Source organism: Manis pentadactyla, chromosome 9, assembly GCF_030020395.1.
Source record: "Manis pentadactyla isolate mManPen7 chromosome 9, mManPen7.hap1, whole genome shotgun sequence".
Lineage (NCBI taxonomy): Eukaryota > Metazoa > Chordata > Mammalia > Pholidota > Manidae > Manis > Manis pentadactyla.
The window spans coordinates 19,988,905-20,011,176 of NC_080027.1; the positions used below are offsets into that span (position 1 = coordinate 19,988,905).

The window sequence follows — 22,272 nt, forward strand, 5'->3', positions numbered from 1 at the left end:
ATGTTAGAGGAAAACCACACGGCAGTGACTGAGTTTATTCTCTTGGGACTGACAGATCGCCCCGAGTTGCAGCCTGTCCTCTTTGTGGTCTTCCTAGTCATCTACCTGATCACCGTGATTGGCAACGTGAGCATGATTTTGGTAATCAGAAGTGACTCAAAACTCCACACGCCAATGTACTTCTTCCTCAGCCACCTCTCCTTTGTAGACCTCTGTTATGCCACCAGTGTCTCTCCTCAGATGCTGGTTCATTTCTTATCCAAGAGAAAAACCATTTCTGTCATTGGTTGCTTTATACAATTCCACTTTTTCATTGCCCTGGGGATCACAGACTACTACATGCTCACAGTGATGGCTTATGACCGCTACGTGGCCATCTGCAAACCTTTGTTGTATGGCAGCCAAATGTCCAGATGCGTCTGTCTCTCTCTTGTTGCCGCTCCTTATATTTACGGCTTTGCAAATGGTCTGGTCCAGACCATCCTGATGCTTCGTCTCTCCTTCTGTGGACCCAATGAGATCAACCACTTTTACTGTGCAGACCCACCTCTCTTAGTCCTTGCCTGCTCGGATACGTATGCCAAAGAAATGGCCATGTTCTTGGGGGCTGGTTCCAACCTCACCTGCTCTCTCACCATCATTCTCATGTCTTACATTTTCATTTTCACAGCCATTCTGCGTATCCACACTGCTGATGGGAGGCAAAAGGCCTTCTCCACGTGTGGGTCCCATTTGACAGCTGTCACCGTCTTTTATGGGACATTGTTCTGCATGTATCTGAGACCCCTTTCTGACGCATCAGTAGAGCAGGGAAAAATTGCAGCTGTCTTTTATATCTTTGTGAGCCCTATGTTAAACCCTTTCATCTATAGCCTACGCAACAAAGATGTTAAAAGAGCAATCAAGGAAGTTTTCCACAAGAATTGTTTACTAAATAAATGAGAAGACCACCTCTACAAGCATAAGTAATCATTAAGTCAACACAATACAACTCTTATTTCCAATGTATCAGGTGACCAGTTTCTCTTAAATTGAGATCTCACTGCCTGATTCTGTTTCTCTCCTTATTTCCTGCATGGAACTCTAACATAAATTTAAATGTTTTTTATCCTCATGTGGAGTCTTAATATGTGTTGTGTTTATATATACACAGAATTATATAGTATTATTTTGCCAGATAAACTCAATAAACATGTCTTTACTGTATGGATCTTTCTTCAATTTATTTTAATTTTCACCAAATCCCTTTAGATTATCTATGCTAATTCATGTAGCAGTGTTTTTCAGTGATATATTCCATGCTCTTCCAAGCAAAGTGAAATGTTTCTAAACGCTTTGAGAATAGTTGGAGATTTCTCTTTCTTTCAGTTGTATGTCCATATCCTCTGCCCAATTTTAAGGTGTTACTTTCTATCTTTAATTCGTATATTTGTAACAGCTATTCATGTATTCTCTACTCGGTACTAAACTCCTAATGATATACCCAGTGCAAATATTTTCAACCTGTTAGTAGTTTGTATTTAATTTTTATGCATGATATATGTGGTGGTGCAGAACTTTTTTTTTAAACAAAATTCAAATTTATTAATCTTTTTTTTGTGTCTTGTATATCTTGTCTAAACTATTCTTTTTTACTATAAAGCTGTTCTTTCTTTTCTTTCATGTTTCAAGGTTACTTTTGCATATATAAGTCTGTATTTTTCTTGGTATTATAAATGTTGCCAGGCTGAAACTAACTCTATTTTTAATGAAAATGATCAGTTTTCCATGTTTTGAATTCTCCGTATTTTTCTTTCATTAGGTTTTTAGTGTAAACTCTGTCATCTATGAACTTTTCATATATGCATCAGTTTGTTTCTGAGTTCCAATTCTAGGACCAGTTCGTGAATATATTCATCAATACAAACTATTTTTTTAAATATAGCTTTTCCAGCCATCATATGGAAGCTAGAAACAGAGTATTTTCTTGAAGGATCTGTGCCACAAGATGCCATTAAAATGTTCAGGAGTACCTGTGTTCTTTCCAGAGAACACATCCATCATTTTTTTTGTAAGACACACGAAAACAACTTCACTGATCCAGTAATGGTGGCTATGAGAATGAGAAAGGCAAAGTTACTTACAATCTGTAATAAGACCTGTGATTATTTTAAAGCTCATATTTATACCATAATCTAGAATTTAGGTGGTTCTTAGTAATAGCTATTGAGTTCATAAACTATCACTGTGCCCTTTATGTTTTGGCTATGGGAGGGCAAGCTCTACTCTTCACCACGTCCCAATGTGATCTTTGTGAATTCTTAACAATCAACACTCTCACCCTGAAATTTTAAATATGCATATCTCTTCCCTCCCACCATGAACCAGAAGCTTTTACAAAGTTTTTCACTTCCCTTTTGCTCTCTCTGCATTGACAGTGCAGTGGTGAAGGAAGGTTTTCCCTCTATATTTATTAACTGTATGAATGAATGAATGAATGCCACAGTAGCTGGAGAATGGTTAGTATGGTGTGAGCATGTCACCATGGCACAACTATAAACAGTGAGTTTTCCCAGACTAATGTTTTCCCTGTTTGAATCCCAGGCTCACAGCTGATTATGTGTATATGCCAGGGAAAGTCACTTAACCTCTCTATGCCTCAGTTTCCCATCTGTAAAATGAAGATAATGATACTAATGACCCATAGAGCTGTGTGAGGATTCACTGAGCTGAGGCTTGTAAAGTGCTGAGCCTGATGCCTGGCAGACAGTAGGTACTCAATGTTTATTATGTATTATTAATTCTCACCATTCTGTTTCTTTACTCCTGTATCTCAGACACTTTAGTCACTTATCCAGTTCATCTCCATACAGAATTTCACTTTTGATGGATAAGAAAATGTGCTCAATATAATGTAAAGGTCCCTGGGAGGGAATTAGCAGGATTTGTTGCATATTCACTGAATTAAGTGCACATTGCACACCCCTAGTATTATTCAGCAAGCATTAGCTGATCACTCTTTTCACCCAGACTCAGGACCTGTGCTAGCTGTGGAGATCACTGTCCTTGCCCTTTAGGGTCTGCAGCCCAGTGATGGGAATAGAAACATTAGTAGGTAATACAACAGAGTGTGTTAGACAAGGATGGGGGCAGCGCCCTAGGACAGCAGGGAGGATGGAGGTCAGCCACGCGTCTGTGGAGGCAGAGAGAGCGTCTTTTGTGAAGATGTCAACTGCAGCCCTTGTCCCCACCAGGCGCAATGAGAATTTGAAGGGCATAAGGGAAGCACTGACTGGAGGGAAGCCGGGACATATTAAAGTGGTGCTAGAAGAAAGCACAGGCTCTGCAGGTTGAGGCGTGGCAGAGACCTACATTTGGGAAAGAGTCAACTGAGTGTGTGTGAATACAGGGGTTCAATCCCACCCTGCCACTTCCCAGCCACGAGGCTCTAAGTGAATTTGTCCATCACTATTCACTCAGCGGAGCCTCTGTTTCTTTAGCCAAAAGTGCAGGATGGAGTCCTTACCTGTTAGAATTGCATTTGAGAATCAATTCAGTTACCTTCATGAGAGATGCCCAAAGGTACAAAGTGCTCACCAAGGTGTTTGCCAATGAGCCTGTGTGTTTCACAGTCCTGTATATGACTCACCCCTCCCAGGACTTCAGTGTTCACCAGAAGACATTGCTAAGAGCACTGTATTTTAGGTGAGCAGGCAGTTGTAGAATAAAAGAAAAAGAAAACTTAAAAATCAGAAGTGCAAAATTTCAATAGGAAACTTTTTGCCTTCCAGAGATCTCTTGGGACAATATTAAATAGGGAATTATGGGAAATATGATTGAGATATATGATTAGCTTCCTGATCCTGGAGAGCTCCAATTAATCCCGAGGGGCCTGGTTCCCTGGATGGCACTCATTTCTCCAACTCTGAAGCTCCATGAAATTTACATGAGAGCAGGTCTGTACCTCCCACTTGCTGGTATAAATGCCAGGACATTTTACATCTGAGAGAGGCATCCACGAACTTCCTCAAAGAAAGGTGAGAAAAAAAGTGCAAATCAGAGGTAGAGTTAAATTTTTGTGTTCTTTAATTTCCTTTTAGTCCAGAGGATTTTGCATTGAAGTCTCAAACGGAGGCCACAAATCTCCCCCATTAGTTCAGTATACGTAAATGCAATCATTCCTATTTCAGTAGCAGAGCTTGGACCCCAACTAAGTTGCCTGCTAACAGGCTTACTGAGAATTCCCTTTGTCTCCCTGGCCAACATTTCAGCTTCCTGCTGTCCTTGAGCCACTCCTTTGCAGGCTCTTTCTCCATCAGGTGGGGCTGTCCCTGCTGTGAGCTAGCAAATCCACAAGGGCCTTGTTGAGTAGGTGTTCACTCTTCACGCTGGCCTGACACAGCTGCACAAAGCTGTGATCTTCCTTCTCTGTGAACACATACTGTTCACAATCTTTTTCTCCTCTCTCCCCTTATCAGTACGTCTGCTCTACTTCACTTGGGTATTTCTGGACCCCACACAAGTCACTGAGCTGTGAGTCCAGACCATTCTAGAACCCCCAGGCAGTCACTCAGTAGCATGCAAGCCAGGGGGCCTTCTGCCACTGAGCCCCTCGAGTCCAGATTCCTGCTGTGTCTGTACATCTGAAATCCCCACAGCCTCATCTTTTCCCTTCTGTGCCTGTAATCACTATCTATTTCCGTTCTGGGGTTTTCTGGATGCAGAAATACATGAAAATATCTACTCTTCCATTATGATGATGTCATGTAAGTAATTAAGCTTTTTTCAAATTATTTCCTTATGGGCATTTCTTGAAGAGAAACTGCCACTAACAGCCAAACACTGTTCTTTACTGAGGGTCATTGTTATTGTTGATGGAAAAGGCGTAGATGTAAATGAATCCAACTTTCAAAGATGTGAAACATTTGAGATTTAGGGAACTTGTCAGCTGGGACTTTCTGCACCTCTGTGCATTAGCTCTGCACAAGTTCACATCACTAGCATTCCAAAGCAAGGTATCTTTGCATTGTACTTTAATCTTCCTAAGATAGCCTTATTGGCCTTTTTTCTTCCTTTTCAGTTTGTTGCTTCAAAAAGTCACCCTTTTATAAGTTCTTCATTGTTGTTAGTATGTAAAGTTTCAGAACCCTTTCTGCCAGACTCCACTTTCTGTATTTTCTCCATGTCAGTGTGTCTCTGTCCACTGAACTGTGGATGCCTGGAGAAAGGTGGAGTTTGAAGGTTTTGTCAGTTTTTGCATCGACAGCCCCTAATCAGAGAAGATGATGAGTATTTGTTCGACAAGTATCTTGTTTGGTGTCCACAATGACTTGAGGGGGAGACAGAACAGATAGTATTGGTCCCAGTTACAAAGGGAAAATGAAGTGACTTGGAGTTAAGAATCATTATACATTGTCAATACCTATTATTGGTGTATTCAGCAATGTTCATTAAGTACTTACTAATCGAGAAAGGTGACTTTGTCTTTCTATAACTTATGCTAAAGTAAGGCTTAGTGACTCATTTTGAAATTACAGAAGCATTGGGAGGTTTTCAAAAGTACAATTATAATAAAAAGGGCAAGAAATAAAAGCATTTGAGAGAAAGGAAGAGGGGAATAAACACTTGCTGTGACTTGAAAGAGTAATGAAATCCATAGAGTGTTATATCTGCATAGAACAAGTGATTCTTAAATTAAGTACTGACTATGTAAAACAGTTCTTTCCTTTATGTACACATTATGTCAGTGCTACAGATGCTCCCCAAAATAGTAAGTGAATATTCGTGTGATTTTATGATTCCTTGTTCATTTTTTCTTTCGTATTTTTTGAGGGGATGTTATTTAAAAAATTTCTTACTGAATTATAGTGGACATATTATATTACTTGCAGGGGTATGTCATAGTGGCTCAACATTTCTATACAATAGGAAATGGTCCCCATGAAGAGTGAGGTTACCACCTGTCACCACACAAGGTGATGGCAGTATTATTGTCTATATTCTCTATGCTCTACTTTTCTTCCCTGTGACTTATTCATTTTAGAATTGGAAGTTTGTAGCTCTTAGTTCTCTTTACCTCTTTTGCTTGTTCTCCATCTTGTCAGGTCTAGCACTCACCAGTTTGTTCTCTGAACCTTTTTCTGCTTTTTTATTTACATCTGTTTATTTATGAGCCTTTTTCTGTTTGTTCATTTTTGTTTGTTTTGCTTTCTCTATTCCACATATAAATGAAATCATACAGTATTTGTCTTTCTCTGTCTGTTGAGTTTCACTTAGCATAATGCCGTCTAACTCCACCCATGTTGTCACAAATACAAGATTTCATTCTTTTTCATGGCTGCCTAGGGTCCCATTGTATGTATGTACCTCTTCTTCATTATCCATGCATCTACTGATAGACACTTAGGTTGTGTTCATATTTTTTCCTTTATGAACAATACTGCAGTAAACACAGGGCTACATGAATGATTTTGAATTAGTGGTTGTGTTGTCTTCAGGTAAATACACAGAGGTGGATATACTGGATTGTGTAGTTTTTCTATTTCTAATTTTTTGAGGAATCACCATACTGTTTCCCGTACTGGCTTCACAAATTCACATTCCCACCAACAGTGCACGTGGTATCATTTTCTTCCACATCCTCTCCAACACTTGCTATTTCATTTATTGGCCATATGTTTATAGGAGCGCTGTGACTGTGCCTTTTTAAAATTATGTTTCTGGTAACACCTGCATTATAATATTTTGAACAATTGTTACATGTGAAGTTCCCCATATGCCACATAAAACTATTATTAACAAACTTTCTGTGAATTTCCTTGATTAACAAACTTCCCTACTAATTGTTTTGTGGACTAAAGTTCAAAGACATTGAATTCTCCTAAGTCTACAACATCATGTAGAGCTCTGTGGGATTCAGCAATGAGTAAAACATTGCAATTCATTCATTCTTTCATGCTTACACTCCATTTTTCACTTCTTTTCTTAACTAAGTATGTAAGTCACAGTGCAATAATAACTGGACTTTGGCCCTGCCTCTGAAGGAATAATATGGGAGGAATTAGTAGTAGATACATCATGGTGATGTATGGTGCTGAAGAGTAAATTAGAGGTATTTAGGAGGCACTGGAAGCAGAAAGCACAAACGGTTAAATTCAATCTCATGTATGATGGGAGTGAAGTGAGAAATGTTTCTCAAAGGATATGCCTTTAAAAAGGACTTGATAAGATAAGTAGACTTTGAGAGGTAAAAATAAATAGTGCAGGGAGACAGGGGATATGTAGCAACACTGTAATTATGGATATAGGAAGAGCTTAATGTTTAGTTATCTATAGGTATATAGCTTAGGTATAACTGTAGGTATAGAGATAGACATTCAGCTCACCCTTGAACAACACAGGGTTAGTGCTGCTGATCCCTGACCTGTTTGGAATGTAACTGATACTGTTTAGGCTTAAGTTGTATCATGTGATGATTTGATACACCTGCCTATTGTGATACAATGATCACAATGAGATTGCATCTATCATCTCACATAATTATAATTATTTTGTCATACTGCTGCTGGTGAAAACATTTATGATCCACTTTCTTAGCCCTTTCACGTAGGCAAGACAGCATTGCTAACTAACTGTAGTCACCGTTTTGTACTTCAGAACTGCAGAGCTTATTCATTTAATAAGCTGAAGTTTGAATCCCTGATGAGCACGTCCCTACTTCCCCCAGTCCTGCCCCTGGCAACCACCGTCCTACTCTCTGTTTCTGAGATGAGCTTTCTTAGATCCACAGACAAGTGAGATTATACAATATTTGTCTTTCTCTGTCCTTCCTAAAATGGAATAAAAAACTGCCTAAATAGTGAAAGGAAGTAGCATACTGAAACAAGTCACATGAAAATTAAGGGATATTATGTCCTTAGGAAGGAGTCAGGTGTAAAGTGAATCAACCAGTATGGAATATGTTTATACTACTATTTAGTTTTAAAACACTAAAACCAAATATGCATGCATACTCGAGCAGCTGTTATTTAAGTGGTTTGTAGTTAGACAAGAATTGAGAAAATAATACGTGATAATGATAGTTGTTAATGTTGTAGGGACAAAATCATATAACACTCTTCTGTAGGAAAGGAAAGTTCTAAGTCAGAATAGGCATACCCTGTTAAGAAGGGAATTTATTTTGATTAAGGAAGCCTAATGAAACTAATAATGAGGTCATTAAAATACATAAAATATTAAGTTTTTCACACACTGGTTCTATATTCAAGATAAGTATAATAAGAAATATTTCAAATATCCACTGAGAAAATAGCAAAATTAGAGATTTGAGTTTTTTTGAGAAGATAATCACCTTTCACTGTAGGAAATTACATACAAATTGTATGAAGATAATTTTCATCATAAAGCACTTAATTTTGCTGATAAGATAGCTCAGGGGTTCTCAATTCTGGTGGCCCACAAAATGAAAGAAATAACTTATCTGCTAATTAATAAAGTATAAATGAGTTCTTGAGTGAGACTGAAAATATCTGATTAATCATGAACAGCTGATTTCTGCTGTTGCCTTTCTGATCAACCATTTCTAAACCACTTTCCCAGTCTGTTTTTTTATTAGGCTCTCACTTGATCCCAAGCAATGCATCCATGCACAAAAAATATCAGTATTGTTCCAGGGAATTGCATTTATGGACAAGCAACACAGTGCACGCTTTTTTTTTTTTATTGTTGTTTGAGACTAGTTTTTTCCTGGTGGGTGGATCTCATGGGAGACTGTTGAAATGGAACTTTTCTCCATTGAACCAAGGTTTCTCATTTTGTTTCACATCTTTGTTCAGCAGGCTATAGATAAATGAATTCAGCATAGTACTCACAAAAATACAAGACACTGCTGTATTTTTCCCTTGCAGAACAGACTGCTTGTTTGCTGGTCTCAGACACATGCAGAACAGGGACCCAGAGAACCTGGTGCCAAGTGTCAGGTGGGAGCCACGGGTGGAGAAAGCTTTGTGCCGTCCTTCCCTGGGATGTATCATTGTAATGGTGATGAAAATGAGGATGTAGGAGACAGGGATGATGAGTAGGGAACCTGTGAGGCTGATCCCTGTGGACACGGCCAGGGCAGTTTTCTTTCTGTGTTGGAACATGTCAACACCAGGAGGGCTGGGTCAGCGCAGTAGAATTGTATGGTAGTGTCGGTCCATAAACAGACAATGGTTTTCTAATTCAGATCCCCTCTTCTTTACTACATTAAAAGAGCACAACTTAAGTACCCCCATGTTTTTTTCCTTCCGTAGTATGAAAAGTGATGAATAATTTCTCTCTCTGTGCTAAAGAGCTCGTGCACAGCATAGTAGTGTATATGGATGTAGGCAGGAACCCTGGCCTCAGAGGAGAATTTCACTCTTAAGCATCAAGTTAAGATTATGCCCCTGAGGAAGGAAGATTTTGTAAACTGGCTTTGCAGAATTATTTTTAAAATACTCTGTGGAATGCACTTAAGAAATACATTATAAATTTCCCCACCTTGTTTTTCCAAAATATACTAAGACAACTTTTGCAGGTAGGTTGTTTTATATAATTGCTCACTAAAAATATCATATGTGTGGAGATTGGTAGTCCATCCTGTGGAAAAAATTGCATCTGAAATTTTCTTCATAGTACTTGTTTCTGGCCGACATAATGATATATATTTTTTATGTGTATATAATGTCTGCTCCTTCCTGTGCAATATAACATCCCTCTGTTTGGGAAATTTATTCCCTGCCATAACCATAGAACTTAGAACAGAGAAAAAAATATTTATCTTTACAGTGTAAACAATAAATGAATAAATGGCTGCATGAATGACAAGGCAGAGAGAACAATTTTTCATTTTGTACTTTCTTAGCCATGTGTCAAGGTATATATTTCACTAATTCAATATTTCTGAATGAAAATAAGCTGGCTGAATTTGGGTTGTAGGCAGAAACACTATATTCAGTGTTTGATTTATTGAGAACATCTTTTTGTCTATTTTCTGTCTGAAACAATAGAATATCACACCTTGGAGGCCTTAGAATTCCAACTATCTGTTATTTGAATGATGCCAATGACCTGGTTCTATTCAGATCTATTTTTCATTCCTTTGGCTTTTTTTTTCTTAAGAGTTTGAAAAAAAATCAAATAGATATTTCCTCAGTGAGACACGTATAAATGTATGAATATGAATATATATGTACATATAAATATTCATATATGTAATATTATTACATAATTAATATCAACATTAATATATATGCAAGTGAGAGAAAAAGTGAGTGCATGCAAATGTATCTGCATGTATATTTGAGATTTAGAAGAATTAGAAAACACAGAGGTTAGGGGGAAATATGTGCATTGACGTTCTGTTCTGTTTGTTAGAACAGGAAGAGTAATTTCCCCATAGATGAGTAGATCAAAGAGTTAATAATGAAGTAGATGGAAAAAATGTGGAATCTGGATCAGACAAAATTCCTCCATCTCTTTGTTACTTTCAGTTTCCAAGGGATAAGAAATGTCTTCTGTAAACCGCACCACAGGGACGGAATTCATTCTCTTGGGACTCACAGATGACCCAGTGCTGGAGAAGATCCTGTTTGGGGTGTTTCTGCTGATCTACCTAATCACCCTGGCTGGGAACCTGTGCATGATCGTGCTGATCAGGACCACGTCCCTCCTCCAGAGCCCCATGTATTTCTTCCTGAGCCACCTCTCCTTCGTAGACATTTGCTATTCCTCCAACATCACTCCAAACATGCTGTCCAACCTCCTCTCAGACAAGAAGACCATCTCCTATGCCGGGTGCTTCTCACAGTGTCTTCTCTTCATCGCCCTGGTCATCACCGAGTTTTACATGCTTGCTTCCATGGCAGTGGATCGCTATGCAGCCATTTGCAGCCCTTTACATTACAGGACCACAATGTCCAGGAACCTGTGCATCTGTCTAGTCACGGTCCCTTACGCTTGTGGCTTCCTGAATGGACTGTCCCAGGCGCTGCTGACCTTCCACTTGTCCTTCTGTGGCTCCCTGGAAATCAATCATTTCTACTGTGCTGACCCTCCCCTGATGATGCTGGCCTGCTCCAACACCCATGTCAAAAAGATGGCCATGTTTGCAGTGGCTGGCTTTACTCTTTCAAGTTCTCTCTTCATAATCCTCCTGTCCTACCTTCTCATCCTTGTGGCCATCCTGAAGATCCGTTCTGCTGAAGGCAGACACAAAGCGTTTTCTACCTGTGGTTCCCACTTGGCAACTGTCACCATATTTTATGGGACCCTCTTCTGCATGTACTTAAGACCCCCATCTGCGAAGTCCATAGAGGAGTCCAAAATAATTGCCGTCTTTTATGCTTTTTTGAGTCCAATGTTGAACCCATTGATCTACACTCTGCGGAACAAGGATGTGATCCATGCCATGCAGCAAATGGTGAAGGGCAATCTCTTTCATAAAGTTGCCATGTAGGGCTCTGTTCATTTGTAATTGCTAAGTGTCTCTGATAACACAGTGACTCCCTTCAAAGGATAAATCTACTACTTTATATTCTGATTTTTCTTCTTGGGTTCTTGATGATATTAGCTAATGTCTCCTCAAATTATGATCTTTAAGACAAAGAGTTTCAATAAAATCTTAAATATTGAAATTTAAAATTATTTTCTTTAGCAGAAGACCTCTATGAATAAATTGGGTAATATTCCATAAATCCATATTATTCTTTAAAGTCTTTATTTGCTTGAGGATAAATATAATGTATTCTGTGATGGGAACAGGGTAATCTCTCTCCTATGACTTAAAAGTCTACCGACCCATAATTATGGTCATATTGGGTGATTAGTTTTCACACCAGTCTTTTTAAATTAAGATATAATTTCTTCATGGCTCTGGTGCCTGATTGATTGGTCACTGGAATCACCCTCGTGAAACTTCTAAATTTGTGGATCATCCATCGGTTTAAGCTTTTCATAAATTTCCCCAACATAACATCATAGGCATACTGAGAAATTTTTCCCATTCAGAAATCCTACTTATGCTCCTCAGTTTTGAAAATAAACTGTCAGCACCTGCTTCTAAGTTTCCGGGAATATGGATCCAATTCCAATTGCAGTGTTGTGCGATGGCATTCCAGATATATTTTTCATGTAGTAGCTCTGACTTAGGTCTAATTTCTTAAGAGTTCATAGAGTCTTATCAATTGTATTCTGTATACCCAAGAATTCTCTAAAACAGCATGCAAATGACTCGTGTATATGCCTCTTTTTGGAGAAGAACAACCAATGTTTATTTTGGTTCATAAGGGTTTTTGTGAGTCCTTAATATCTGGAGAAGTCTGTCCAGTAATTCTCAAAATTTGTATTGAGAAAATTAACAGTAAAGGAGGTCATCAAGAGATACATCATCATCCACATCATTTCTCGCATTATTAGTCACGTAGATGGCTGCATATTGAAATATATATGAAACTTATTTTTAAATTGCCTGAAACATTTGTTTTCTAATATTGTGCACTCTGATTTTAGCTAAGACCATAATACTTAACGACCACATGAAAACAACTGCTCTGTTACCTGTAATGTGTTCAAAATGTTTCCAAGAAAGTCACTGAGATGACCTGCAGGTTTAGAAATACATTTGTGTAGTATAATACACAAAATTAAATCATACTTAAACTTAATTTCAAAATTCACATATCTATTGTAGAAAAACATATACAAAATACTGAAAGATTTTTAACATTTTGGAATAAACATCAATTTTAAATTTGGTGTAATAGCAAAATTTCTGGTAACTTCCTAATTAAAGAGAGCTGTTTTCTGTATTTGTTGTATTTTTTCCAACATAGTATGTGTGACAAACCATTATTCCACAACATTAATCTATCCCATTTTGTTAGGATTGACTCATATCTCTAGGGACATACCTCTATTCCAACAAGGACTCATTCCTAAATGGGAATTGCTGAATTAAATGCTTTGAACATTTTTAAAGCTTTGTCAATTTTTCTACATGTAAAATTTTCTCCATAAAGCATCAATCATTTATACTTATGAATAGTAATGTCCAAAAGTAACTATTTCACTGTGTCTTCATTAATATTAAGAAATATCATTTTGCTACTTTCTTGTCAGGACTGAAATTCTTAGGAAAGGAAATGGACTTAATTGGAACAAAAGAGGAAGTGATACATATATTTAACAAATAAAGGATATGTATCAGTTTGGTGATTGTTGTTCCTGTTGTTTGTGATGATTCCTCATATGAAGAATGTTAATATATTTTTATTCCAAAAAAGATTAACTTTTTTCAAAATTTATTTTATTTTATTTTCTCTTCCTCCCATTTCTGACATTCTGCTCCTTTCAAACATGGGTAAAACTCATCTGGCAACTAGATGCCAAAGGGACTCCACTGATGTGATCCACAGAGTTAAGCTCCAGGTGTCCAAAGCAAAGCAGAGAAGAAAAACCAATAGGTTGGGGTGGAGTCGAGCGACAAAGGCAAGATCACATGCACATCGGTACCTTCTCTCTGTCCATCATGTTCCCACAGCTACGTGTTATTATTCTTATTTAAAGATAAAGAACATGCCTAGGGATCAATAAATAACTAGTCCAAGGTCAATAAAAGTTAACTGATCTTCCAATGGTTTTTCAGGCTCCAAAACTTTCTCCCCATAAATGTACTATTCTTATATGTTGTAAACAAAACAATTTAATGTTCTTCCAAGTCAAAAAATACTAAGACATTCATGCATAAAATAAAATAAACAACGAATCCCTTTGCCCCATCATTCTTGAGAGATTTGATTCCTGATTATACTGGGGAGTGGGCAAACATGACGCCCTCAAGGAGCTCAGGATTTTCAGAGGAATACAGAGAGAGTGGTTGTTCATAGTCTGAATGAGTTTCTGTCAGAAATAATTGAACCACGGGGATTTGATCCCTAGATGAAAATTCTGTTATAAACTCTTCAGGTTCATCCTGTCCGTGCTGTCACTGGGAAATCACTCTTTGGTAAGTAGGATTACGCATGGTTAAAAAATATTTTGAAATCTAGGAATAAATGTTTTAGTCAATAAAAATAAAATTATGGGCTGAAGCATATACTGATGGATCAGCAAATGTCTGGATTTAAATTCTAGTGATGTTTTCAGAGTACAAATATTTATAAATATACAGTGGAGTGGTAATTTTAATGGAAATGGAATGAGACCAAAGAGAACATTTACTTCATCAGAAAATATTTATCAAGTCCATTTGGGAAAGCACTGTTCTAGGTGCCGTTAAGATTACAGCTATAGATTAGATAAACTCTTTGTCCCAAAGTGCTCACTCCTTGATGTTGAGTCTTCTTTTAGACTAGACCTGGATTTGTCACCAAAATATTAGTAGCTACAACTTATGAGGTGTTTACTACATGTCAGACATATTTTTTAATTTTGCCTTACATGGAGGATGTTACTGTTCGTAATCTTATCTTAAGCATGAGGAAAATTGGGCACATAGAGATGACTCACTTTCCCAGTTACTTTCCCAGCTACAGTAAGAATAAGCGGGTATGGGTTTTCTAGCCCAGAAGCCTGGCTGCAGACTCCCAGTAACTGGTACCCTTGGGGGACTCTCAATAACTAAGCATGTTTACTGTCTTGCTTCATGAAGAAAAGGAAGCGGTGGTGTTCAATAATCATTTTGGTTCCTTCTGAGTTAACAGTGATCCTTTTTGTAATTGTAAACAACCTAATCTATGATCTTCTGTACCCCCTTCATAGAAAATTAGCCACTTTTAGTTTTAGCATCAATGTTAATTTTTAAAGTTAATTAAAAATGAACTTCATGAAGATGTCTTGAAATTCATATTTCCATTTCAAAACGAACCATGATGACATGCCAAGGAGACATCACCCTTGTTAAAGCTAAATTCCACCTTCTAGACTGGGTGGCTGGGTCGTGGCAGCAGGCAGCTACCTGAGGGTGCCTTGGGGTGAGCTTGCATGTCAAGAGTGCAAAACCTCAGGCATTCCCAGAGCAACCTCTGTCTGCTGACAGTGCTCCTGTGTTTCCTTGCTCAAAATGGGTTAAGATGTTGTGTTCTGCTCATTAAAGATGGTTTTTCCCTTCAAGCACCCAGTGAATTTTCTGGAGTATTCATTCCTTGCACTGCCTCCTTTCCCCACAGTAAAATATAAATGGAAATATTATTTTGACTCTTAATTAATGTTCCAGTAAATAGATATACTTTGAAAATGCCATCCCAGGACCAAAGAGTTGTCTGCTATGATAAGTATATACTGTGATCTTATAAATTAAATAAAAAGAAAAACCCAATACTTACGAGCCCATTAATTTAGTTGACTTGTCTTGCATTTTCTTAGCTGATCTAAAAGTCTCAAGTTTACATGTGCAGAGTGGAATAATGCAATGCACGGGATGCTGAGTGGTACATTTACAAAAAGTGCCTTACAAAGTGACCTGAACCCATCCACGGCATTGTAGCTAATAAGAATCAGGACGTCATTGCCATACTGGGGAATGTGTCATCAAAGGAGGATATAGAGTTTTCCACAATGGTCTTCGCCTTCACCTGTGTCCTGCCAAATGTTGGTAGATGCACTTCATGTATCTTATGTCCTATCTCAGTTTTATGGTGAATATGATAATTATTTCAGTGTGGCCTTTTACATGTTTTTAAAAACTTAAATTGAATTCATGTTAGAGAGTTTTTTCTTAATTTTTTCAAGAGATAAAATGAGGTAAAATTACAACAAAACCATTATGGTAACAATGAGGTAGAATTACAACAAAATCCTTATGATCTTGTCAATCTCTTTTACAGTATTGCCTCCTCTCTCAACAGGGAAACTTTAATACACTATTATATCATCTAATCACTCCCCTAATGAACATTTTACACCATTGATACATGTGTATGCATATATCTAAATAAACATACATATAAATACATATATGTGTATGTATGTTTATCTGTATTCTTAAAAAAAACAGTGATTTACATTTGTGGCTTATGAACCAATTTTGCCCCAATAATTGGCAATAATACACAATGGAAAGGAGCCCCTGAGCTGAGTCTTAAAAGTTAAGTAAGATTCAGTGATGTGAGGCCACCTGAAGAAGATGGGAGCAGGGAAAATGGTCATTCATGGCAGGGGAAGGAAGAGCTTGAAAATGACCTTGAGGATAGAAAGGTCACTAGACAGATCCTAGCTTAAAATGATATGTGCCATCCAGCAGTGCCACTCCCCACATCAATTTAGCTGTGAAAAGCAGATAACCTTCAGTGACTGATGCTTAGATGTCACATCAAATGGTACGTTGGGGAAAAAAAGATTACAATTTCACATAAAAGCTATGATGAATGAAATTGTTTAAGGGAAGTGTAAGTACAAAAATGTCCTAAAGACTGGCAGAAAAGATAAAGTCTTTTCAAACATGAAAAGGCTTGTAGGAAAGTATTTACAATATGATTGTCTTTATAAATAAGGAGCTCTCTATATTAATTTAGACATTTAGATGATCAATTGCATGTTTACTAGGTTGTTTCTTTGTGCCGTGTGCATTTATAAATTTGAGAGAAGAGAAAGAACTATAATATGACATGACGGGCAAGACAGATAAATGACCAATGCATTTTTATTTCCTTTGCTTTGGCCCTCATTTGAAGCTGAGGAAACACAATGTCAGAGGAAAACCACACGGCAGTGACTGAGTTTATTCTCCTGGGACTGACAGATCGCCCTGAGTTGCAACCTGTCCTCTTTGTGGTCTTCCTTGTCATCTACCTGATCACCGTGATTGGCAACGTGAGCATGATTTTGGTAATCAGAAGTGACTCAAAACTCCACACGCCAATGTACTTCTTCCTCAGCCACCTCTCCTTTGTAGACCTCTGTTATGCCACCAGTGTCTCTCCTCAGATGCTGGTTCATTTCTTATCCAAGAGAAAAACTATATCTGTCGTTGGTTGCTTTATACAATTCCACTTTTTCATTGCCCTGGTGATCACAGACTACTACATGCTCACAGTGATGGCTTATGACCGCTACGTGGCCATCTGCAAGCCTTTGTTATATGGCAGCCAAATGTCAAGATGTGTCTGTCTCTCTCTTGTTGCCACTACATATATTTATGGCTTTGCAAATGGTCTGGTCCAGACCATCCTGATGCTTCGTCTCTCATTCTGTGGACCCAATGAGATCAACCACTTTTACTGTGCAGACCCACCTCTCTTAGTCCTTGCCTGCTCGGATACGTATGCCAAAGAAATGGCCATGTTTGTGGTGGCTGGTTTCAACCTCACCTGCTCTCTTACCATTATCCTTATCTCCTACTTTTTTATATTTACAGCCATTCTGCGTATCCGCTCTGCTGATGGAAGGCGCAAAACCTTCTCCACGTGTGGGTCTCATCTGATGGCTGTCACCATCTTTTTTGGGTCACTGTTCTGTATGCATCTGAGGCCTCCTTCTGAGGCATCTGTGGAGGAGGGGAAAATTGTAGCTGTTTTTTACATCTTTGTGAGCCCAATGTTAAACCCTTTGATTTATAGCCTGAGGAACAAAGATGTTAAAACAGCAATTGGAAAAAGTTTCCACAGGAAGTTGTTTTCCAAGTAAAGTATATATCTTGGTGTAGGTATATATCCTTATTATCTGACCAAATAATGATCATTTTAAATTAACAAATGACATTTTGTCATTGAATATTTGTTTCTTTCAAAATTTGCATATGGTAGGTAAGTTGGAGGAATGTATCTAATTATACACTAATGTTTGCTGTGACTTCTCAGTGGATAAGAAAATAATACTGCATAAAAATTTGAAGAGAAGGTCAAAGGCACTGGTTTTGCTCTAAAAAATCAAGAAAGAACAGATGATTTAATCCATAATACTCATATTGGTTAAATGCTATAAAAGACAGAATTGCCAAATGATGTTATGACAATGACCAAATGTTTGATTTTTTTAGTGCTAATAATTTCCAAACTATTTTCCAGAAACTTCTCCAATATAACAGGTGAGTGTTTTCTTTCTTTTTTTCTTTATATAAACCATATATCAGTGAAGATCTTTGATTATCTCATTTTACCAATCTCATGCCATTTGAACGATAATCCTCATTCAAGGGAATCCTCATTTGTAACGCTTCTGATGGAATGCCAAGTTTCCTTCAGCAGATTTTTTTTCACTGATATTCATTCCCATTAAAAAACTGGTTTTGTTGTTTACTTGTTAATTTTTTTCATGAACCATTTCCAACATACAGTAAAAATAGAAAGTAATATAAAGACCACCTGTGTAAGCAAAAGTGATCATTAAGTGAAGACACAGTACTTTTGCTTCAGACATTTGAGATACTTGGATACTATTAAATTGAGTTCCTGGTTATATTCCTCTCTCCATTTCTTTCATTGAATTATAATATGAATTTACAGTTTCTTATCCCTACATAGATTTTTAATATATGCTGCTGTTTATGTATGCACAGAACTATATATATTATTTTGTTAGATTTAAAACTTGATATAAATGATATTATATCTTTCTGCAATTTTATTTTTCTCTCTATATTGTTAGATTTATCCATGTTGATTCCTGTGGCATCTGTTTTTACTGATACATTTCTATGTCAGTATATAAATATACCACAATATATCTGTCCATACTATTATTGAAGAATGAATCTATTTTTCCTATTTCTTGATAATATGAAGTCCAGTAATACATTTTCTTGGGAAGTTCTGAGTGTGTACCAATTCAAAAGTTCCTTTCATGTACATGCCTAGGATGGTCATTTTTGGGCCATAAGGTATGACCATCTTTAAATTTAGTAAATATTGCCAAGTTGCTTTACCAATTTAAATGTTTTCTAATCTGAAGGGCAGAATGGATTCTCATTTTTGTCTAAGTTTTTAGATTGTTTTACAAGTGAAGTATTTTTAAATGCTTGGATGATAACTGAATATTTCTCTGTCTTTCACTTGAATATCTATATTTTTGTTCACTTTTCAGCTGAGGTATTTTGGCCTTATTTCTTACATCTGTAATAGTTATTTTTGTATTCTATATCAGTCACTATTCTTTTAAATATCTTCAACCTTTTTTGTTTGTAACCTGGTATTTAATTTTTGTGCATAATATATTTGGACAAAACTTTTTCATTTTAACACAGTCCAAATTTTAATTTTCTCTTTATGGATATAGTTTGTATATCTTGTCTAAACAACTCTTCCCTATTATAAAGGTATTCTCCAATCTTCCTTTCAATGGTTTTAAGATTTGCTTTTGCATATTTAAATTTTTATTTGTTCTGACATAAATGTTGCCAGACTCATTCTATTTTTTAAACAAAAATAGTCAATTTTCAATGTTCTGAATACTTCATACATTTCTCTTTAAGTTTTTAGTGTAAACTCTGTCATGTATCAAGTTTTCTTTATATGTATCAGTCTGCTGCTGGTTTCTCAGTTTAGGACAAATTTGTCATTTCCTACATCAAAGGAACTATTTTATAAAAATTGCTCTACTCTTCCTCATCTGGAGGTTTGAGATACTAGGGTATTTTCTTCCAGGATCTCTGACAAGAGATCCCATTACATTGTAGAGAAATACCTATATTCTCTCCAGAGTCCACACCTGTCATCTCCTTGGAGGGTGCATGAAACCAATTTCAATGACCCAGTACTGGTGGCTATGGGAATGAGAAAGTAGATATTTACAGTCTGTGTTTAGTAATGTGTCTCCCCTCTCATTTTGGTAGTCATCATCACAGATATTTCTTACCCGTGGTTTGACATATTTTGCAGTGTGTCATCAGGCATCATTCTGCATACCTTGATAGCCTTTCTTTCCTCTCCAAGCTGGGCCAATTTCTTAACCTGAAACCATCATCCCCTAATTTAAGTTTCACAGGCAGAAGAGCAACAGAAGCGAGGTGTCATATTATTTTACTCCCCAGGCATTACAGGAGGTACATTTCTTGCTGGAAAATGTGCACACCCATCCATGTCATGGTCCCTTACTGCTCATCTTTGGCATTTTCTCCAATGACATACTAGTTCTGGAAGTCAATGATCCCAAAAAACACTCTGAGAAGAAATGAGACCTACACAAAGCAAGATTCTATTAAGATAATCTAGTTGCTATTATTTTTCTTCAGATATGCAGGTCCCTACAAATATTTTGTTTTATATATTAAAAGGGAGAGAAATAGTTATGGGTTTGTCGATTTCTCTTTGTAATTTCTTTCTTTAAACATTAAGGCTTAATCATTAGGTGATGTTGAATAATGAATTAGTATTATTTGTTATATCATTTTATAGTTCCTATCCTATTTTGATAACTAAATAAAAAAGTCTATTGTGCCTGATATTCATATGTCTTCAGCAGTGTTCGTTATTTGTATTTATTGTATATTCACTGAATTAAATACACTTTGCACATGCCTTATATTATTCAGCAATCAACATTTGCTGATCAACTACTTTCCCCCAGGGCCTGAGCTAGCTGTGGAGATTGCAGTCCTTGCCTATTAGGTTCTTAAGTCCAGTGATGGAATAGAAATGTTAGCAGGTAATTACAACAGAGTGTGTTAGACAAGGATGGGGCAGTGCCCTAGGAGAGCAGAGAGGTGAGAGGTCAATCCCACATTTGTGGAGGCACAGAGACGAGCATCTTTTGAGAAGACATCAACTGCAGCCCCTGCCACCGCCAGGTGCGATGAGAATCTGATGAGAATAAGGAAAGCACTGACTGGAGGGAAGCTGGGGACATATTAAAACGGTGCTAGAAGGAAGCACAGATCCTGCAGGTTGAGGCGTGGCAGCTATCTATGTTTGAGAAAGGAGTCACCTGGGAAGGTGTGAATACAGGGATTCAATCCCACCCTGCCACTTGCCAGCTGCATGGCTCTGGGTGAATTAGTCCCTCACTATTCACTCAGCGGAGCCTCTGTTTCTTTAGCTGAGTGTGCAGGATGGAGTCCTGACCTCTTACAACTGTATTGGAGAGTCAACTCAATTATCGTCATGAGAGACATCCCAAAGTGCTCACCAAGGTGTTTACCAACGACTCCGTGTGTTTCACAGTCCTGTTTATGAGTAATCCTGGACAGGACTTCAGTGTTCACCAGAGAGGGTATTGCTAAGAGCTCTGGATTTTATGGGAGGAGACAGTTTAGAATAACATCAAAATTTTAATATGAAACTTTTGTGCCTTCCAGAGATCTCTTGGGACAATATTAAATACGGAATTTTGGGGAATTTGACTCAGGATCATGATTAGCTTTCTGATCCCAGAGAGCTCCAATTAATCCCGAGGGGCCTGATTCCCTGGATGGCAGTCACTGCTGGTACTCTGAAGTCCCTCTGAAATGTGCTTTAGAGCAGGTCCTTGTACCTCCCACTTGCTGGTATAAATGCTGGGACATTTAACATCTGAGATAGGCATGCATGAACTTCCTTAATCAAAGGTGAGAAAATAGGTGAATATCCAAAGTAGAGTTAAATCTTTGTGTTGCTTACGTTCCTTTTAGTCAAGAGGAGATAGTGTTGAAGTCTCAAACTGAGGCCCGCTAATTTGCCCCCTGTTAGCTCAATATATGTAAACACACACTTCAGCTTTCTGCTGTCCTGGAGCTGCTCCTTTCTCCGTCAGGCGGAGGCTCTCCCCGGGTGTGAACCGTGTTTGCACAAGTGCCATCCGTGTTCAGCAGATTTTCACCTTTTCCTCTGGCTTGACACAACCACGATTTTCTTTCTGTGTGAACACATACCATTCAGTCTTTTCCTCCTCTCTCTGCTTATCTGTATTTTTGCTTTACTTCAATTGGGTATTTCTGGATCCCACACAAGTCACTGAGCTTGTGAACCAGACCATTTCAGATCATGATAATGATGATGAAACTGAAAAGGCAGGAGATGAGATGATGACTGGGGAACCGGAACAGCTTTCTGTAAGTCCGAACATGTCAACACCAGGAGGGCTGGGTCAGCACCGTAGAAGTGGTTGGTGGTGAAGTTTCCACGAAAGGACAAGCAAGAGGCCAGTATTACCTGCATCGTGCCTCCCCCCCCCAGAGCCCCAGGGGAGCGGGAGCGACCAGGCAGAAGCAGAGGCACCGCACAGTCTGCGGCTTTCACGCAGGGGATGCGATTGCCACCGACCCGCCGTTGCCGCGGCATCGAGCATGTCACACTCAGTCAGGAGCAGGCTCCTGAAGATGAGCATTTCTCTTGACCACTCCTTGACCACTTAGAGCTCTTCATC

The 22,272-nt window shown here is 38.0% G+C and overlaps 3 protein-coding genes across 3 annotated transcripts; all 3 read left to right on the top strand.

Annotated features, from left to right (window-relative positions):
- On the top strand, positions 1-942 carry LOC118908002 (olfactory receptor 1030-like). Its single transcript, XM_036877072.2, has one exon. It carries the CDS (start codon positions 1-3, stop codon positions 940-942), a length of 942 nt encoding a protein of 313 aa, XP_036732967.2.
- Positions 943-10,510: 9,568 nt separating this feature from the next.
- On the top strand, positions 10,511-11,458 carry LOC118908038 (olfactory receptor 5M1-like). The gene has a single exon (XM_036877099.2). It carries the CDS (start codon positions 10,511-10,513, stop codon positions 11,456-11,458), a length of 948 nt encoding a protein of 315 aa, XP_036732994.2.
- A 5,225-nt stretch (positions 11,459-16,683) lies between these two features.
- Positions 16,684-17,622, top strand: LOC118908041 (olfactory receptor 1030-like). Its single transcript, XM_036877102.2, has one exon. It carries the CDS (start codon positions 16,684-16,686, stop codon positions 17,620-17,622), a length of 939 nt encoding a protein of 312 aa, XP_036732997.2.
- The last annotated feature ends 4,650 nt before the right edge of the window (positions 17,623-22,272 follow it).